The sequence below is a fragment of the Helobdella robusta genome (assembly GCF_000326865.2).
Source record: "Helobdella robusta unplaced genomic scaffold HELROscaffold_17, whole genome shotgun sequence".
NCBI classification, from domain to species: domain Eukaryota; kingdom Metazoa; phylum Annelida; class Clitellata; order Rhynchobdellida; family Glossiphoniidae; genus Helobdella; species Helobdella robusta.
The window spans coordinates 422476-441587 of NW_008703942.1; the positions used below are offsets into that span (position 1 = coordinate 422476).

General features: G+C 33.0%; 3 protein-coding genes across 3 annotated transcripts; all 3 read right to left on the reverse strand.

Annotated features, from left to right (window-relative positions):
- Positions 1 to 1754: 1754 nt before the first annotated feature.
- HELRODRAFT_170041 (hypothetical protein) lies at positions 1755 to 5086 on the reverse strand (the record flags this gene model as incomplete). The annotated part of the gene is made up of 5 exons (XM_009015867.1): positions 1755 to 1924; positions 3155 to 3252; positions 4179 to 4241; positions 4414 to 4546; positions 4987 to 5086. The coding sequence occupies 5 exons, from the start codon at positions 5084 to 5086 to the stop codon at positions 1755 to 1757; spliced, it is 564 nt and encodes a 187-aa protein (XP_009014115.1).
- A 196-nt stretch (positions 5087 to 5282) lies between these two features.
- HELRODRAFT_170042 (hypothetical protein) lies at positions 5283 to 7718 on the reverse strand (the record flags this gene model as incomplete). The annotated part of the gene is made up of 6 exons (XM_009015868.1): positions 5283 to 5494; positions 5706 to 5757; positions 6019 to 6102; positions 6579 to 6670; positions 7071 to 7188; positions 7677 to 7718. 6 exons carry the CDS (start codon positions 7716 to 7718, stop codon positions 5283 to 5285), a joined length of 600 nt encoding a protein of 199 aa, XP_009014116.1.
- Positions 7719 to 18060: 10342 nt separating this feature from the next.
- On the reverse strand, positions 18061 to 18429 carry HELRODRAFT_170043 (hypothetical protein; the record flags this gene model as incomplete). The annotated part of the gene is made up of 1 exon (XM_009015869.1): positions 18061 to 18429. One exon carries the CDS (start codon positions 18427 to 18429, stop codon positions 18061 to 18063), a length of 369 nt encoding a protein of 122 aa, XP_009014117.1.
- Between the last annotated feature and the right edge of the window lie 683 nt (positions 18430 to 19112).

A 19112-nucleotide genomic window follows, 5' to 3' on the forward strand; every position in this document is an offset into this window, starting at 1 on the left:
GTTTTCTACATAGGTCGTATGTCAGTTATAAATTAATAATACAAGTTGAAAACTGATTTTTAAAGTTACGTTGGTGGGATAACCACAACTCTTTTTAAAAATGGCGGACTATCAAACCTCATGGGACAAATCCATAGTAGGAAAATTACCAAAAAAGAATCTACACAGGCGGCATTAATAGTTGAAGCATGTAGAAGTAGTTGAGCCATTGCACTTGCACACTTAGAACCTTCAATCAACAAACAACTCTAAACAACATTCAGCTCTCCAACTTGTTAATCACACAACACTTAACCCGTAAATTCTTTCACCTCTTGACTTTTTTATCTGGTTTTTTTACTCTTTTATTAAAAATCCTTTGTCACACATCCTACAAATTATGTAACTATAGCATTAACTATAACAAAAACTATAACAATCCGACGGTGGCAAATTGGTGGTCAAAACGTTGTTAAACAAACCTTAATAATGAATGCTTGATAGTTATTTAGTTTAGTCATGTAGAAAAGAGATTGATTCAAAAGTTTGAAAAATTATTTTGGAAAAGTGATATTCAGACAGTTTGAAATAAGTATATAATATACATAATATACGTCTAATCAACCAACCACTATTCAACCAGTAATTCAACTGATCAACTAGTGATTGAACAAGCCAATTTATCAACTAACTAACCATGCATGAATCATGGACACTTGCATCAGCCATAACCTCCTTCGTGTACATAACTTTGTATTCGGCAATTTCAGTCGAGGCCTCGCAGATAATTTCTTCAAATATTCATATTTCGGAATTGGGTTAGTAATATTTGTCAATTTAGCATATGGAAAAACCAACGACTAAGAGGTATTAATTTAAATTGTATTAAATGTTATTTAATTTATTAAGTTGTTGATAGAAAAGTAATATAACTAGGTTTTATTTTGGGTTTCAGACTAGTTTAGACAAGTTAATGAAGCTGTAGTCACAAGTTTTAATATAAAAAGCAACTTTGACTAATGTTTTGGCCGAATTTGTATTTGTAAATCCAGCTATAGTCAGATTTGAAAAAGTCAAATCCAGTACAGCCCTAATAACTATATATCTCTGATTAAATTTGTTGTTGATTTGAAATACAGGTTTTGGATTTTCTTGGTTGTTAGTGTTCCCCGTTTTTTGCGGTTGAGATAAAAGTACTTGTTCATGAACTATAGTACTTAAGGTCTAGGTACTTGTACTTAAAAAATTTAATTTTGAGTATTTGAACTTGAGACCATGGTATTGAAAAAAATACTTTAAAACATCTCTGCACTAAAGCCAATTTAAAGCAATCTTTCTGCTCTTGAAATTAACGGCACAAACGTTATTAATACTATTTAAAATTGCTTGCTCTAACCTTTGTGAAGAACGTTAACTAAAAAGGGATGTGTGCAGTTCTGTGAGATGAAAGACAATTTTGAGACTAGCATGCAGAGGAAGGGGTTCCAGTCCGAAAGAGTGCCTTCACAGAACAGATTCTCGCTGACAGCCAGCCTCACGTGCACCAGTCCCCCCAAGCCACATTGAAATTGCTTACATTTGGTCGTCGCTGTGTTGTCAACAATAAAAAATCGTGATTTCGGCTGTCATGTAACATGCTGATATATGCGATAAAGCCTTTATTTTCATTGAGTTGTAATTATAATAACATTAGAAACAAATTCAAAATGTTAATAGTTAAACATTTATCTATAAAATTTCAGAGCATACAATTTGTGGGGTTGCTATATTATTAACTAACGAATGTAAGTTAACGTGGATCCTCCTTCGATGTTACTCCAGTGCTTTGATAACTGGTTGACGTGCGAATAGTAAGGAAGTTGTTTATCATGTTGGTGCTGATGGTAACTCTGTTGCATCTTGCAGTTTCCAACTGTAATGTCGTCCCTACCATTATTTACCGCCACTGACAGGAATTCATTATGAACAGGTTGATGTCTTACCGCCGTGTATGCGCGCGCACACACACACACACACACACACACACAAACACACACACATATATATATAAATGTGAAAACAGGTAAACTTTTTCGGATCAGTGTTTATTTTAATTTTAAAAACGAGGGTAGTTATTTTGTTAGCAGTTGCACCGCAGGGCTCTGTCCGTGATGTGGGTACTCTAACGGCATTGCATTGTCCGTGATTAAAAGTAGCGTCATATTATATGAGGACCTGTGATATAGTGTTTGAATTGATCGCATTGTTCAAACCGAAGCTCTTCATTAAACGGGAAACTTCCTCAGATGACGTCACCAATTTTGCATTGTTGCCGCGCTCTGGCCTGGTCTTTTCTCTCAAGCTATTTTGTTGAGTTTTATAAAGGAAACTTTTTAACTTTCAGTGAATTTCTAATTTTCTCAATTGGTAATTTTTTCACAATACCTTCTGAGTAAAGATTAATATTTTAATTGAAGAAAATCAATAAAATTATTATTATTATTATTATACTTGAATCTCCGTAGTAATCTTTAAAATTAGTTATGTATTCACAATGTTGTAATCTTTAGCGCTCGTAACTACCAACACTAATGTTATAACTTCAATGATCTCTATATTTCCAACACCAGTGTTGTAGCTTCCAACGATCGTCAAGTTATCGTTATTCCGTAGGTTCAAGATTTCCGATAGATGAACACAACTGCTTCAAACGCATACTTAGTTGTTAAACGTTTATTCAAATGACAACAGTAATAGAAACACTAAACTAATCTAAGTAACTACATAAAACACATTTACGACTTCGCTTCAAACCTCGCTGTTAACCTCGACTAGTGACTCGCTACTACAGTGAATTTTACAATCCTCTATGGTATGAAAAGATTCAAGAAAAGTTTACAATCGATGAGAAATAGCAAAGATAATAAATGTAACAAGATAACAATAATTAATTACATAGCATAATTTCACCATCCCAGCGGTTATAAAAATACCATACTTTGCATTAAATATTTCAACAGACTATTTTCAAATGTTATTTTATAAATGAATAAAAATTTATTTTTAATTATTTCTAACACATAAAGACAAAAACAAAGGTTTTGAATTATGTTGAAAAAGATAGAACAATGGACGTAGCACACGGCAGCATGCACATACGCAGACGCTCTCTTAGAAGATAAATTTCCAAACACACCACTCACTGACACCAACTCAGCAACAATCAACTTACGGAATTGAACTGATAATGAGTTGGTTGAGTTCTGCACATGCATGCACAGGAACCGAGGAAAGCTGTGTGCATCAGTATAAAGGGAAATATTACATTACATTTGTTACATCAATTACACTAAACAGCTTGAATGACAATGCTTACAGTTGGCAGAAACTTACTAACCACACGGACGTGGTGCGAGGCTAGCGTATTAATAACTTACGTCTGTCGCCACTGAAAACTACTTACTTTCAGCGGTTGCTTGCGTACGGCTGTTGCCAGAGAATAAACGATATGTCTGTGCTACATTATGTTATAGTAACATTTAACATGATGATAATTTATGTAATCAAGATATTTTATGTAAAATGTTTGTAACTATTATTATTATTTGATATATATACGAAAAATTCTTTAAAAAATGGCTGGGCTCATGGAGTCACTCGGAAACTACTTACAGCCAACCGGTATCTTCAACTTTTTGGGTCCAACAAAATGCTGTATCGTATTGTATTGTAACTAAGATTTGTTTAAATCGTTAAAACTTTCAGCAATAAAATGCTAAAAAAGTTCGACCTCAGACATTTTGATTGGCTGAAATTCGGCACATCTGAATTTGCAGGGAGAGAGCAGACTAGCGCAAGATTTCATTAATAAACAAATGTCAGATGTTTGTTTGTTTTCAAATAAATGTCGTATATTTATATATAGGCAGGCATATATATGTAAAAGACTCTGTTGTTATGACTTTTGATACATGCTTGTCAACGCATTTTTGTGCTTTAGCTAATCATCTTATTCTAATATAATATATTATTAAATATTATCATTTATGAACATTGCTGAGATATATTTATATTGATGGCTATATAACAACAACAACACTAATACTACTACCATAATAATATAATACAAATACATATAATAATAATAACAAAATATAGATCAAAAACTAGAATTTTTGAACCGACGATCTATTGAACCTAGCAAGAGAGAAGAGACTCACCACCCATTATCGGCAGTCGACTCGACTTTGTACATGTTCCCGAACTTTTCTTTGCAAAAATATCTAAAAAGGTTAAATTTTGTAATTATTTGCAAATAACAATCTTTTGTTGACGTACATAAACTTCATCCATGAATATACTTCTATTTATATGCATAATGAATGATCGGATGCATTTCATTTAACGACCAAGTCACTTCTGGCCATTGAATTAAAAAAAACGTTCGAAGCAAACTTCTGTAGGCCCTCCTCGATGACCCCATCCTTGCCTATCGTTAGCGACTTGACGTTCGTCTGAGTGAAGGAGAGGTAGTTCTCGTGATAACTTTCATCCACCGTGCACTCACTACGACCTGATTGAGAGCCAGCTGGTCAGTTGGAGGTATCCCATCAGTCGATCACAAATATTTTTTAGTGTCATTATGAATGATGGTACACAATTTTTATCGTTTATTGTAAAAGGTTTCAAATGAACATGTTTTCAACAACTTCACATTTTTCAACTAACACATTGATAACTTAGCTCAAAAACAGACTTAAACATGTACATAAAATAGAACAAAAAACACACGGCATAACTTAACGTAACTTATACGTAACATTAGCATTTTATAATCGCTATAAAAATCGGGATGTATTTTTCGTTCAGAAATCTGCTTAAAGACTCTGAACAAAATAAGCACAGTCACAGCCATCCTGATTGACACAGGTCATTTTTGACACGTCACTTTTCAATATGTCAATTAAAAATTATCCATACAAAATTCGATTAGTTGCAACATTAAATTTCACCGAAATGTCAACCAACCACACGCGGACTTTCCGTGGTTGAATCGTTTGGTGTTTTTGCAGAGGACACCTCCCTCCTTACATTCCTCCTGGCACATCCCTGCTGAGATGTCAAACATGTTTGTATTGCTGAAATTTTATGGGTTTTGCTAAATAACAAAAAATATAAATGACTATGTTTCAAACTGGAAGTAGTGAAATTCTGCACTAATGGTAAAATAATAATTAACGGTAAAAAAATGTTTCAGTTCAAATATCACTCGTTCCCATATCTAATTTTCTATTTATTGATAGAGATTATTTTATTCGTCTGAATTAGCCAAGTCGATGGAAGTGCCATATTTTCGCGATGAACTGGCTCGAATACTGCCTGTCCAAAACTCGAAGACTCTCATTCATGCGCCATACTGTGCTCGCAAATGTTGGTGGGTGGCTGCTACTGAATGTAAGAAGCTTTTCTGTGCATGTTAAAGCTCTATAACAAAAGAAAAATTGTTTCTGAATGATCAGCAGCCTCAATGATATTCCTGCTCAACAGCTTGTTTTTGAAATAAATCTTTCATTCATGGTCTCACCTGTACAACAATGTCAGTTGAAATAAATTCACATAAAATAAATTACATTAACATGAAATAAAATAAAGGAATATTTTTAAAGCATAAAATTATTATTTAAAATGAAATCTTAAAACGCAATATTAAAATGAAATATAAATGCAAAAAAGGAAAGTTAACCTACCAGGTCTGTTGAGTTTGAGAAGAGTGTGCATGACCTGGCTCGGAGGACTGCCCTGAAGAAATTATGCAAAATGTTTCAAGTATGTTAATCTGTCGGTGGCAATGTTGAGTTCTTTAGCATGGCATCGTCAATAAAACTATCCCAAAATTAAAATCAATTACGATAGAATGCCTAACCTGATTTACAATAAATTTATAAAATTGACTTCGACAAATATCATATAACAACGGATGTCCAACAACGCCACATTACAAAACATGGAACACCACAGACACACAATGCAACCCGGACAGCACAAATACCGAGCAGAAACCTTTTTGATAGTTGGACAGATTGGACTGAAGTAGAGAAGGAGTAAGGTCTCGTCGATATTTGAAGATTTCATCGCCTCGTAACGCTGCAATTGTTTTTACTGCTTACAATATTCAGTAAAGTATTCAATTCATTGATTCATTGAATTAAAGTATTCAATGAACGTTCATCATTCTATCAGTTAAGGTCACAGTTTTTTAATTAGTGGTGTTTGTTAGTTAACGTTGTAAGCTGTGAATGTAACATTAACAATGATGCTACCAGAGTACATTAGCAACTTGATTTGTGTTTAACATTCCTCAGTTGAATAAGATAAATCAGTGAATCAGTGTGGCAGCAGCATCAAAACGTTAACAAAATTACACCAACGTTGATATTAACAACAAAAACAGCAATTGAAGCCACAGAACAACTTTATTAGTAAATTGATCAAAGACTCGACTAAACTTACTAAATAAATCTAATAATTGAATTAATAAATATTTGAATACATAAATAAACAAACGCATAAATAAATAATTGAATTGATTAATTAAATTAATAATAAAGAAATAAGCGGACCATAGCGTATTGTACGTTGATACCATTGTCAGTAGCCAGAATGAAGGTGTATGAATCCTCCCGCCACCATCCAACACAACTCAACTTATTTGCTGCTCGGTCGTTCAAGTTTAATAATAATTGATTTTAATTAATTTATTAATTAATTAATTGATTAATTAATTTATTTATTCATTCATTCATTCATTCATTCACTCACTCACTCACTCACTCACTCACTCATTCATTCATTCATTCTTTCATTCGTTCGTTCGTTCGTTCGTTCGTTCATTCATTCATTCATAACATTGCTTTTTATTTTCTTGAATCAAATGATTCAATATAATTGAAAACAGGCTGAACGAACAGTCATTAACGTTACAGCCAACAACAAACAGCTGCAACGACTTTCATCAAAACTGTAATGTCATTTGCGTCATCCATCGCGTTGATAATGTTAAAATAGCTTGAAATTTGTTTTTAATAAAAATTGGAATAATAATCTTCAGAAACTTGTTCCTTCGACATCGAAAAGGTTGCAGTGCGGGGATTCCAGGAAGTTGAAGGTCATTCCCTCGCCCTGCATGCATTCAGACTCCAACCTCGCTACTCTGCACGCGCTTTCAACTGCCTGACAATGTGTTGTCGTTTTGTTACTCAGTCATTTTCATCTTCCTTATCATTGCCATCATCGTCATTACTGTCTTAATAGCATCATCGTCCTCATCAATATAATCATATTTTCAACATTGCCTTAACTGTCACTGTTATTATCATCACCATCGTCATCAATAGCATCATCATCATCGCCATCAATAGCATCATCATCATCATCATCATCATCAATAGTATCATCATCATCAATAGTATCATCATCATCATCATCATCATCATCATCAACAGCCCCATCAGCCTCCAACCCATCATCGCCATCGTCATCATCGTTAGCATCATCATCATAATCATCGCTATCATCATCAGGGTCGTCGTCGTTTTGTCCTAACAGCCAGACGACAAATCATTGGATCATTACGTAGTTATAAGCAGACGTACTTCTTTGCCGTCTAAGAATGGCAGCAGCGACTCAAATCAAATCCCCGCATCGCATCTCATCAATACATTTCCTTGTTCGTCATTTTTTATCTGCAAACTTTCGCACATGCTTACAAGCGTGCAAACAATCTTAAAACGAACAGCATCAACGATAAAGAAAATGTTCCCCTAAGTGACGTGCACACGCACGTGGGCCCTCTGCCAAACAGATGTTCTCTGCTGCTCAACAGATATTTTAAAACGTAAGCGAGTTGTAAAATAACCAAATTTCATTATTACTATGATTATAATTGCTATTTTTGGCCGATTCAAAGACTTCCAGGATCAAAAGTTACAAAGACACCTCAATGAGAGCTTCAAAGAGCGTAAAATAATTATAAAATCACTTGAAATATCACCAACAGGTCTTTTTGATAAATTTATTTTGTATTCTTTCAACATTTCATGAACAGGTCAGATTCTTTTACACACAGTTTAAAGGAAGGAGCGGCATTTGAGTTGATTTGTGCTTTTTTGAACTCTTTGTACCTGTCCTTAACAACGAGTAAAGAGTTTTATTAATCGATATCATTAAGAATTACATATTATTATTTAATTGTTCTTAAAATGTTTTACTTCATCAATTTTAACATTTCATTAACTCTATATGATTGATTTTATTGTTGACAATTGACGCTGTTATTTCTTTCATTGTATGCTTTTTGATATTTGATTGAACAAAAGAAGTGTTCCCACTGTTGTTGTTGCTGTTGTTGTTGTTGCTGCTGTTGTTGATGTTGATGTTGTCATCGTTGTTGTTGTTGTCATGATTCTTATATCGTTGCCATAAAATTATCATTTCTTTAATTATTAATATTTTGGAACCGTTATAAGGTAAACATTACACAATTGGTCGTTATAATCAAAACTTGAGACAACAAAATGTACAATGCCTAACAGTTTTTTTTTCATGCAAAAATACAAGCATGTGACCGGCTACGTTTTATGCTGGTATTGTTCGAATCTCAGATAAAAATATTTTAGAAACAAACTATTGCTCACAGGAGCCAAAATAACATTTAATTAAATTTCAAAGCAGCCGAACTTGTACGTTGCTAAACAGATTGCATTCAAAAACTGTCTTCAAATTAACAATAATATACTGTAGAAATATTGTTATGTGAGGCTTAAAAATGAATAGACAATGATGACCAAGATAAAATGAGCAATGATAATAGGCCCGACAATGGGGATGTAATGATGATAATGACGATGATGGTGGGAATGTAACGATGAGGAGTAAGATAGTGCTGATGATGATGATGCAATTATGACCGCAGTGACAAATGATTTAATGGCGTATGATGTAAAGAGCAACATTTTTTAAAAATAATGACACCAACAGCCCAACAACAACAGCAAAAATACAAGAGATACACAACATACGTACACATGATGTCAATTCTATAACAGATGAGTATTGATAAAGACGCATATAATAACGATAAACTAATAATAAGTATAATGAAAAAATTACGGTGATAATGACAACATTATCAAAACGCTCTCGATACGTTAGAACCCTAAAAACAGCGCCAGCTCTTCTAATAAACAGCAAACACCACCAACAAACACGTCAAATAAACAACCTCATCAACAAGCCAACTAGAAAACGCACAGTTAAACAGAAAGATTGCATACACGAAGAATGAAACAGACAAACAAAATAAAAAATCGACGGAGGAACAAAGAGCCAGACAAACAAAAATGTAACAAACAGACAGAAAAGTAATCAGACGGACAAACAAATAGTAAACAAACAAGAAGCCAAACGGGCAAACAGGTGTACAAACAAGCAGCAACAAAAAGAACAGACTTGTAACAAAAACAAACAGACAGACTTGGATACAGAAAAACAGAAAGATAACAGACAGACAAGAAACCAGACTGGAAAACGGACAAATAAGAGCCCAACAGATAAAAAAATTAGACAAACAACTGAAGAAACAAACATAATAACTACTCATGTCTAAAATCTAAAAGTGATAAATATTCTTGTCTAAAAACTGAGTTTCATTGACTTTTGATAGCAACACTGTTCATACCACCACTGCGTAAATTTCAATTCAATATATTTTCAGAAATTATACCGAAGTAAGCTTGAACATTTTTGACATTTTTGATCATAGATTTTTCTCTTTTACCATTTTTATTTTTGTTTGAACTTAGTTTATTTTTGCTTTTTGAGCGGTTTTTGTACAATTTTTATTTTTTCCGAAAAGTTTGTTTCAGTAATAAAGTTAAGAGTACTTATTATCGTAGCCTACTTATTTTCAAAGTTCGGTGAGTGAAAATTATTTGGTCAAATTAACCAAAAACATCTTAGCTACTAAATTAATAAAGTCATTAAACCAACATTAGAATGAAGTAACAAACAAACAACAAACCGATTTTTTGAGGGTGATGTAGGGCTTTTCAGTTCTGACTTCGAACCCACCAACAATTGGACAGGTGACCAGGTCACGTAGGTCTTGAGCTGTTCATCAATCGAGTTGTAATGCTTTTAATGTTGGCAGGTTGGTTGATTTTTGTTGGTGATTGAAAATAATTATAATTTGTAGCTGATTTTCATAATTTTAACAATATTTTAATGCTGATAATTATGATTTTTTTAAAGTGAAATTTTATGCTTGTGGTGTTAGTTTGTAATGTGAGTGATCCTAATGATTTCAGCGTCGTTGATGTTGAAAATGGTGTTTTTTTCTTAATGGTACCGGCTTTTAACATCCAACATTTTTATTTTTTAATTTGCCGGAGACGTTGAAAAGCAGGGCTGAAATATAAAATTATATTAAAATGAAAAATTGTCATAAATACATGGAAAAATTTTATAATAATTGAAAATTATTAACGCTATAAAAATCGACATTGTAAAAAAATCATAAAAACTTTTACGAAATCAAAATAATTGTTTTTGGCATTTTCCAATAATAATAATAATAATAATAATAATAATAATAATAATAATAATAATAATAATAATAATAATAATAATAATAGTAATAATAATTTATTAAATATATTATCATAATTAACATAAAAGTAACGTTTAGAAAATTAATTTTGAAAGAGAATTGTTATAAATATTGATATGAAGATAATCAGAATATTGACAGAGGCGTGTAAGACTGAATTGAACATGTTAACAAATGCTGAAATGATGATAATAAAAAAAAGTTACCCAACGAATATGGTGACAATAATGTGATAAAATCGTTAAGATTATAATGTTAAATAATATGGATACAAAAGAAATCCTTGGGTATAAAGAGCGGAAGTATTAAGTGATAATTCATAGTATGAATGACATCACCATTATTTTATTTTTTCGATCTAATGTCTATAATTAGACAGTAAAAACATGCAAATTAATGTAGAAAATGCCACGGACATCTTGGAGTATGAATGCATTGTCATTCAAGAACTGGAAAATACATATTTAAGGTGTGCATTGAGAAAATGCAAATTTTTAAATGGATGCTCATATTAAGAGAAAGTAGTGTGGATGAATAGTCGGATGAATATGAAGAGAAAACTAAAAGAAATTCAGCAATTGGGCAGGAATTATTCAACAAATCTTTTAGTAAATTATATCATGTTCATTTGTGTACGCATAAATAAAAACGTTTAGCTGCTTTAGTGGAATAAATTGATTGATTCACCAAATTTAATGAAATGAAAAATCAAATTGTGAAGAAAGGAAGAAAATAAGTTTTCAACAATTAAATATTATCAAAAAAAACGCTGTTTAACTAACAAAATCAATAAAACATATGAAAAAGGGTACCTATTTGAACTTTAGCTAAAAGTAACAAAAAAACGTACATGCATAAATATAAATTTAATGAAAGAGTTCTTGATGAATTTAGTTCCTAAGGTCTCTCAGCTAAGTCGAATGAGACCAGTAATATCGTGGACTTGACATCTTGCGTGTTCTACGTTTACGACATCTCATTTTGAGGTAAAATGCTTTCAGTTGCTTCAACGAAAATTTGTAACACAGCCAGCCGATTTGTTGATACAGATATCCCCATCAAATGTTAAGTTTTCAAAATCCGTTTACAACATCATATCTTCAGCGAAATCGAGGCACCATTAGCAAATTTAAAGACAACTCAATAACTGTTCCCTACAAATCTGCGACACAAAACAATGAACATTGTATTGTTGGATGGCAAGAAGTTCCAAATGTGACTACTATACTGGTTTTATAACTTTTTTCTTTTGTAGCTTTCAATTGCCATTTCGACATCATGACAAATCATTTGAGTTTGAGGATCTATTCTTGCGTGGTTATGTAAAATATTTGAGTCTATCGTAGCAAAGAGGTTGTACAAAATAATGTAGTTTTGGTAAATCTTTTAAGGACTCTCTTTAAATTTTTAAAATGATATTTGAAATGAAAAAATTTTTTCTAAAGTTGACGAGAGTTGATAAGAGAGTTGATCAGAAAGTTGTTCAGAGAGTTGATCAGAGAGTTGATTAGAGAGTTGATTAGAGAGTTGATCAGAGAGTTGATCAGCGAGTTGATCAGAGAGTTGATCAGAGTTGATCACTTCAGGCAACGGTCAAAAAAAATTTCTGCAATGAAAGAAAAACTAAACTGGATGAAAGTTTGTTAGAAATGTTAAGCAAATAAGTAGAAATATTGACTGGTATGCCGCAAAGATTAATGTTAACAAAACTAATTGCAATTGTAAAAACATTCAAATGATATTTTATTGCTTAAAATGCGTGGACAGGTCAGTGTATAGGTAGATGGTTACGTGAGTAAATTTCAGAATAAGAAAACAGATGAGTATGAATTTCTATTTGGGTGATAACTTACTGACGACAAAAAGCGTAAGTATGAATATAATGGCAGATGTTTGAATGACCAGCCAGGTAGATGTTTAAACAAAGACAAAAAAGAGAGAAAAAAGCCAAGAAAAAATGATTGTTACTCGAATGTTTCATGTGTGTGTGTGTGAGAAAGAGAGAGAATAGCATGTGATAAACATTTTAAAATGTTTGCACAAGTGCACGCACAAATGCAAACACACGTGCAAATACACGTGCAGAGACTAGCATTGGTAAGTGAACGTTTGTTGCACGCGCACTCACATTGCAGGCAGTTTCAGGTTTGTTGGTTTTATTGGCGAAAATATCATTTATAAGTTTGTAGGTTAAGTCGGGTGAGAAGGAAGACAGCGTTTGTGATGGAGGTGATGATGGTAATAGTTGAGACGACGATGATGAGGATGATGGTTATGATGATGATGATGGTAGTGATGATTATGGAGGGTCATTGTTGAAATATTGTCATCTTAGACCTTATGATGCTGTTTTATTAGGCCTATTTAAATGGTTTGTTTGCATTGTGCTGACTCACTTCTTTTCTGTTTGTTTAAGAATCTTTCGCATTGAATTCAATTCGTGCCGTTCAGATATACCTTTAAAATGTTCCATTAAATATTCCTCCCCCACGATGCACTCCACTTAATGGCTGCAAAGGCTTGTGAACAGTGCAAATAGACAATGAAATTGTATTAAAATTAATGAATAAAAAGTAAACATGTAAAAAATAAACGTTATTATTATTATTATTATTCTCTCTTAGATATTCCTCCAAAATTATTACGACAAACACACATTGTGTAAATGCAAGTGAATCAACTTTTGCATGGGACTTTTGGTTTGGGATCTCTTTACATTCGAACCCGGACACTGCATCAAGAATCGCAGTATAAGCAACTCTACGGAATAAATTATATTTTTAATAAATTTTAAAAAATTAATAAAACTTGAGCCTTTAGAATTCAAAAAATGTTGTTCGTTGAGCATTATACTGGATGTGAAATTACTGTAAATAGCTGAAGAGATCTTCTCTTCCAATTTATTCTTTCAATTAATTTAATTTAATTACAACGATGGTAGAATTTATGGTTGATATACTTTTGTGTGGAAAACTTCAAAACATGCACAAAAGTTTGGCTCTTTAATTGCAATATTAATTAATTTAAAATTTAAATAATAAAAAACAATCAATATTTTAAATAGTGCAAATATAAACACGCAAGCAGGCTGATGATTGCATTCCGTCTTCCGAACTTTAGCACGAGAGCAGGATATAAAAGCAGATTTCAAAAGTAAAATGCAAAAAACGAAATAACAAAATATACACTCAAACGGACAAATGGAGACAGATACAAACAAACAGACAGATGCAGACAAATACCGACAAAGACACAAATACAAAGCGATAGACAGACAGAGAGATACAGACAGTCAAACAGACAGACAAACAGACAGATAGAAAGACAAATATCTGCACGGACTGAGAAGAGCAGATTGTATGGCACTGTTACGTTATTCATTAGTGTTCATTGAACAGAACGAAATGAACGTTTGATTGTTTTCTAATCGTCATCATCATCATCATCGTCCATATCGACATCGGCATCATCCTCCTCCTCCTCATCATCATCATCGTCGTCGTCTTCATTTTCATCAATTACACTATCATCGGCATCATCATTATCACTATTCTTCATAATAATAATAACAATAAATAAAAAAGATAATAATAATAATAATGATCAAAATCGTAATCATCATCATCAACACCACACCATCGCTTATCATCATCATTATAATGAACATTATTATTATTATCATTAAGAATTTATTTATGTAGTGCCAATAAAAAAATGATCTCAGAAGCACTCTTAAAATAAAAATTAAACTGAAACTGATTAAGTTAAAAACAAGATAAATCATTGTCAGTTTGACTGAAAATGAAAAAAAGTCATCAATCCTCAATTAAACACAAAATTGCCAATTTGATGAAAACAGAAAAGTCTTCAATTCATGTTTAAACAAAAAAAGAGAAAGATCTGGACTTTTCAGCATCGTCGGAAGGCCGTTGCAAACACAAGGACCAGCAATAGCAACATCGCGCATCCCAACCTGTAAATTAGTCTCAGGTTGGTTCGACTGGCAGGTTCATGCTATACTAGAATTTAAAAATGTTCTTTAAAAAACTGTTTTGCGAATCATCTTGTTTGATTAATACTCAGTTGCCAAACGATGCAATGAACGAAACACTTGACTAGTACACCAATTTTATAGATTATTCTTTTATCGGTTTTTAACCAGAGAAGTTCATTCAAAAGCGGATCACATGGTCAAATTTCAAACTCTTCATTACTAATTTTGCAGCCCGATTCTGAATTGACTGAATCGCTCCAACTGATTTGTCAGGCATCTTAAAAAACAAGCTGCTACAGTAATCTAGTTGGAATGTTATCAGGGCATGGACCAGCGTTTCTGAAACAAGTCTATTCAAGTAGTGTTGAATTTTATATAATAATTTTCTTAACTGAATCTGCGACTGTTGGCGGTTTAATATGTCGCTTCATTGACGAACGTAATCGTGGTAAGCAACATCAAATGTACATTTTTCATTTCAAAATTTTTACCGCTAAAACTCGATAATAAAAAATGGAATAAATTATTTGGGGCGGTTATTTTAGTTGTTTAATCATACAAAATGCTTGAGATTCTGCTGTTGAATTTAATTTTTTCAATCAATTAAATTATTTGCCGCTAGTGGTTTGTGATTCTTGTTTGTATCTAACACAGCTCATGTAGGTGATTCTCTGCTACCATTTTGTGGTGGTTCATATTGATGATGGCTGATGATCAAACAAAATTAAAACAAAAATTAGAATTTTAATTAAACTCGTTAATGTCAAATTATAAAGTTTATCTTTTCACCAAACTACGGAAACAATACAATGTTTATACAAGACAAAACTTTACGACGCTATTCAATATCACAGAATACTAAAAATTTTATTTAGTGATAAAATTCTCTAATATAAATAATCTGATTTAAGAATTTTGAAATGGAAAAACTTAATTTATATAATAAAATTCTGAAATATAAGAAACCTGATGTAATGATAAAATGGAAACTAACCAATCCACGGCCACTCCTGCCTCTTGTCGAGACTGTCGCAGAGTATGGCGATGTCGCTATCACATGGCTTGGCTGCGGGGCAGTGATGCGTGAAAACACACAGGAGGTTAATTCGCAGTGTTGTGTTGCCCTGATAACGCTAGTATACCAATGCCAGTTTAAATACGCGAGCGTGCGTGCGTGCGTTTGTGTGTGATTGAATTTCTGTGATTGAATATCTCTGTGTGTGTGCGTGTGTGTGGCGTGTGTGTGTAATTAGATGTGAATGATTGAACGCGTATGTGTTGTGATTGAATGTGTGTGTGTGTGTGTGTGTGTGTGATTGAATCTGTGTGTAATTGGATGTGAATGGTTGGATGTGTGTGTATGATTGGATGAGTGGAACTGAATGAGGAATTGGTTTAAAGTGATTAGATTTTTGGGAATGATGAATTGCGTGATTGGATGTGAGTAGTTGGATGTGATTGGATGTGCGTAATTCAGTGCGTGCATGACTGAATGTGAATGGATAAATTCACTTGAATTGTGTGATTTATTTAATACATGGGTGCGTATAAGATCCAGTAATAATTTTGAAATGTTTTTAAAATTTTTAGATTACAAAGATTTGGAGTGTGATGATAGCCGACTAAACAATGTTTAAAAAAACAAATTTACAAAATATACATTACTTGCAACGTGTTCATGTTTAGAAATTACCACACAAATTCCATTAAACATTATTAGTTTCACGCGATTCCAACTGGCCCTAGCACATGTTGGGTTTGCTTATTTGTCTTCGAATGAATTTAATTCTTTCCATCTACAACACTCATTAAATTACCAGAAATCCAGAAATAATAGTTTTTCAAATGAAAAAAGATACGAATGATAGAGGACGATGAGTTTGTTGTCCGTCATTTGTGTGACGAAACTTATTTGTGATTTTTATAAATTGGGACCTCGTCAAAAACTTGAATAAATGACAAGACTTCCTGGCAGTCATCAATCAAACTTCTCGTTAGCACCAGAAAACAGTTTGAAAATTTTCGTCGGGAAAGTACATTGTACTTATTGTACTTTTTAGTGTTGGACAGTAAATTACAAAAATTACACATGCACTTTTTCACGGACTATTACATTTCACCATCGCTTTATACTGGATTGCTGGAAAGAGCATTTCAATCATTCCGCTGATAATTACTAACAGTATTTTCCAACAGAACCACCCCAAGTTAATGTTACTGAACGTTTGAAGTAAATAGAAAGACTTTTAAACTTGAAAGGCTGTACGAAGAAATGGAGAAAGGCAGTGTTGCCAAAATAATAAAACGTGGTCTGTCACATTGTTGACGCAACTAAATCAAGTAGAGAAAATTATACCGGCTAAGTAGAGATTGATAAATAATGTTGAAAATTAATTAGTTAGAAGTAGATGGAAGCTGTTAAATTTTACATCTATAACTTACAACAAACGTGTTTGAAGACTTTTTATTGTAACGCTTAACAGTGATTTGGTAGGTCAACGTAATAAAAATATTTTAAATAAGTGCAACTCACAAATCCACAGTAAGACAACATTGGCAGACTTGTTAACAAACTTGTAACAAACATAGTTCTTGTCCCTGTTTAATAGTGCAACAATTTATATCAACAACTAATAGCAACAGCGTTATGCAACAATTTAATGTAACGATTTAGTGCAGCAGTTTAATGCAGCAGTTTTAAGCAACAATATAACGCAACAATTTATTGTGATGCCTAATAAATGGAGGTAAGAAATGTACAAGTTTGTTATTAAATGTCTACATGAGTTTGCATTTTTATTCAGTTCCTCCCCACCTCAAAAGTTGTTTAGTTATTTGAAATGTCAAATGGAGGAGACGTCGTTTGCAAGAAATAAAGGTCGTTGTTTGTTTTCAAATTTCCAAAATTTACAAGGTCACCGAGTTAGCTCAGTCGTTAGAAGTGCCATGTCTCGCGCTGCGGTTACGCAATGGCATGGTTTGAATACTGTCCGCCCGAAACTCAAAGACATACATTATGTGCACGTGCTTCGTGCGTCGTGGATGTACAACCTCCTTTGTGGCACGAGAGTTTAATTACAAGTGAAGAGAAGCATGTAAGCAGCAGCTCTGCGTTTGACTGAGTGGCATTTTAAAGAGAAAAATAAACAAAAATTCCAGACTACCGCGCCACCAATGAATTCATTGTGAAATGATTTTATGTATTGGATCAGTCTGCTCCTTGAAAAGTAATGGCACTGATAATCAACTGGTCTCAGAGTAGGAATCAATTTTTAAAAACATTTTAATAATATTCTCCAACCAGTTTAAACATTTCGTCCATGTTTTCAATTTTTAAACATCAACTGTTTTCAGTACAATTTTCAAAACACATTCATTAAATACCTAATTCTGTCCATTTCAACTTTACCACAATAGAATGAACAAGAAAGAAGATGACCAGCTACGAAACGAACCCCTCGTCAGACCTCATGACCTTGAACGTTTGGTTGCCGACATCTTTGTAGCACTTCATCGTTGTGATGACCCTCTCCTCCATCTCACACGTGCCTCCAGTTTTGCAGAAGCCCTGATCCTGGACACTGATGACCAGAGTGGATCTTGTGGCCGCGATCAACTTACGACTTTTGAACTTTCTTGATTTCGATGTATGAACTTCCTCGGTGATCCAGGTTTTTGAAAAGTTGTTGTGGTTGAGATTTTTGAAGTTCGAGTTGATGATGTGGCTCAGATGTTCCCGACTCGATTGCTTCCACAAAAATTCCGGGAAAGTGCATTGACCGGACGCGTGAGGAACATCTGAAAATATCATCGTGGTGTTGGCTGCAGTTTTAGTCAAGTGTAAATTAACATGCTACGGGTAATGAGTTTTAAATGAAAAAATTCAATAAACTATTAAGCCTTTGACATACATTGAAAAATTTTGTTTAATATTAAAGTAATCGATTTTAATAATTAATTAATAAATTTTAAAAATTATATTAGTTAATTAGTAATAATTAAATAATTAATTGATTGATTAATTAATTAATTAATTAATGTACCGTAACTGTGGTTATAATTTTTGTTATTTTTTCCTACAAATACTTTCAACATTATACCAATTTAGTCAGGAACTAATAAGAAATATAACTTTTATTAGCGCTGCTCATATAATCCTCAACATCCTCACCAGTATGAACATGATTCCTTACAATTATGATAATTATTCTTCCTCCCGTCAACCTTATCATCAAGAACATAAACAACAACATTAGATTATCATGACAATTTTGCCATCCTCATCTTCATTATTATCACCATCATCGTCATCATCATCACATCATCATCGTCATTTTGGTCATATCGAATCAGAGATACAGTCATCATTGTTATCATCGCCGTCGTAAAGACATCGTCACCATCATCATCATCTTCATCATCATCATCATCGTCATCTTCATTATCCTTAAAGCTTCTTAGCATTATGACAGTACCATTGAAGATCTCTTTTAA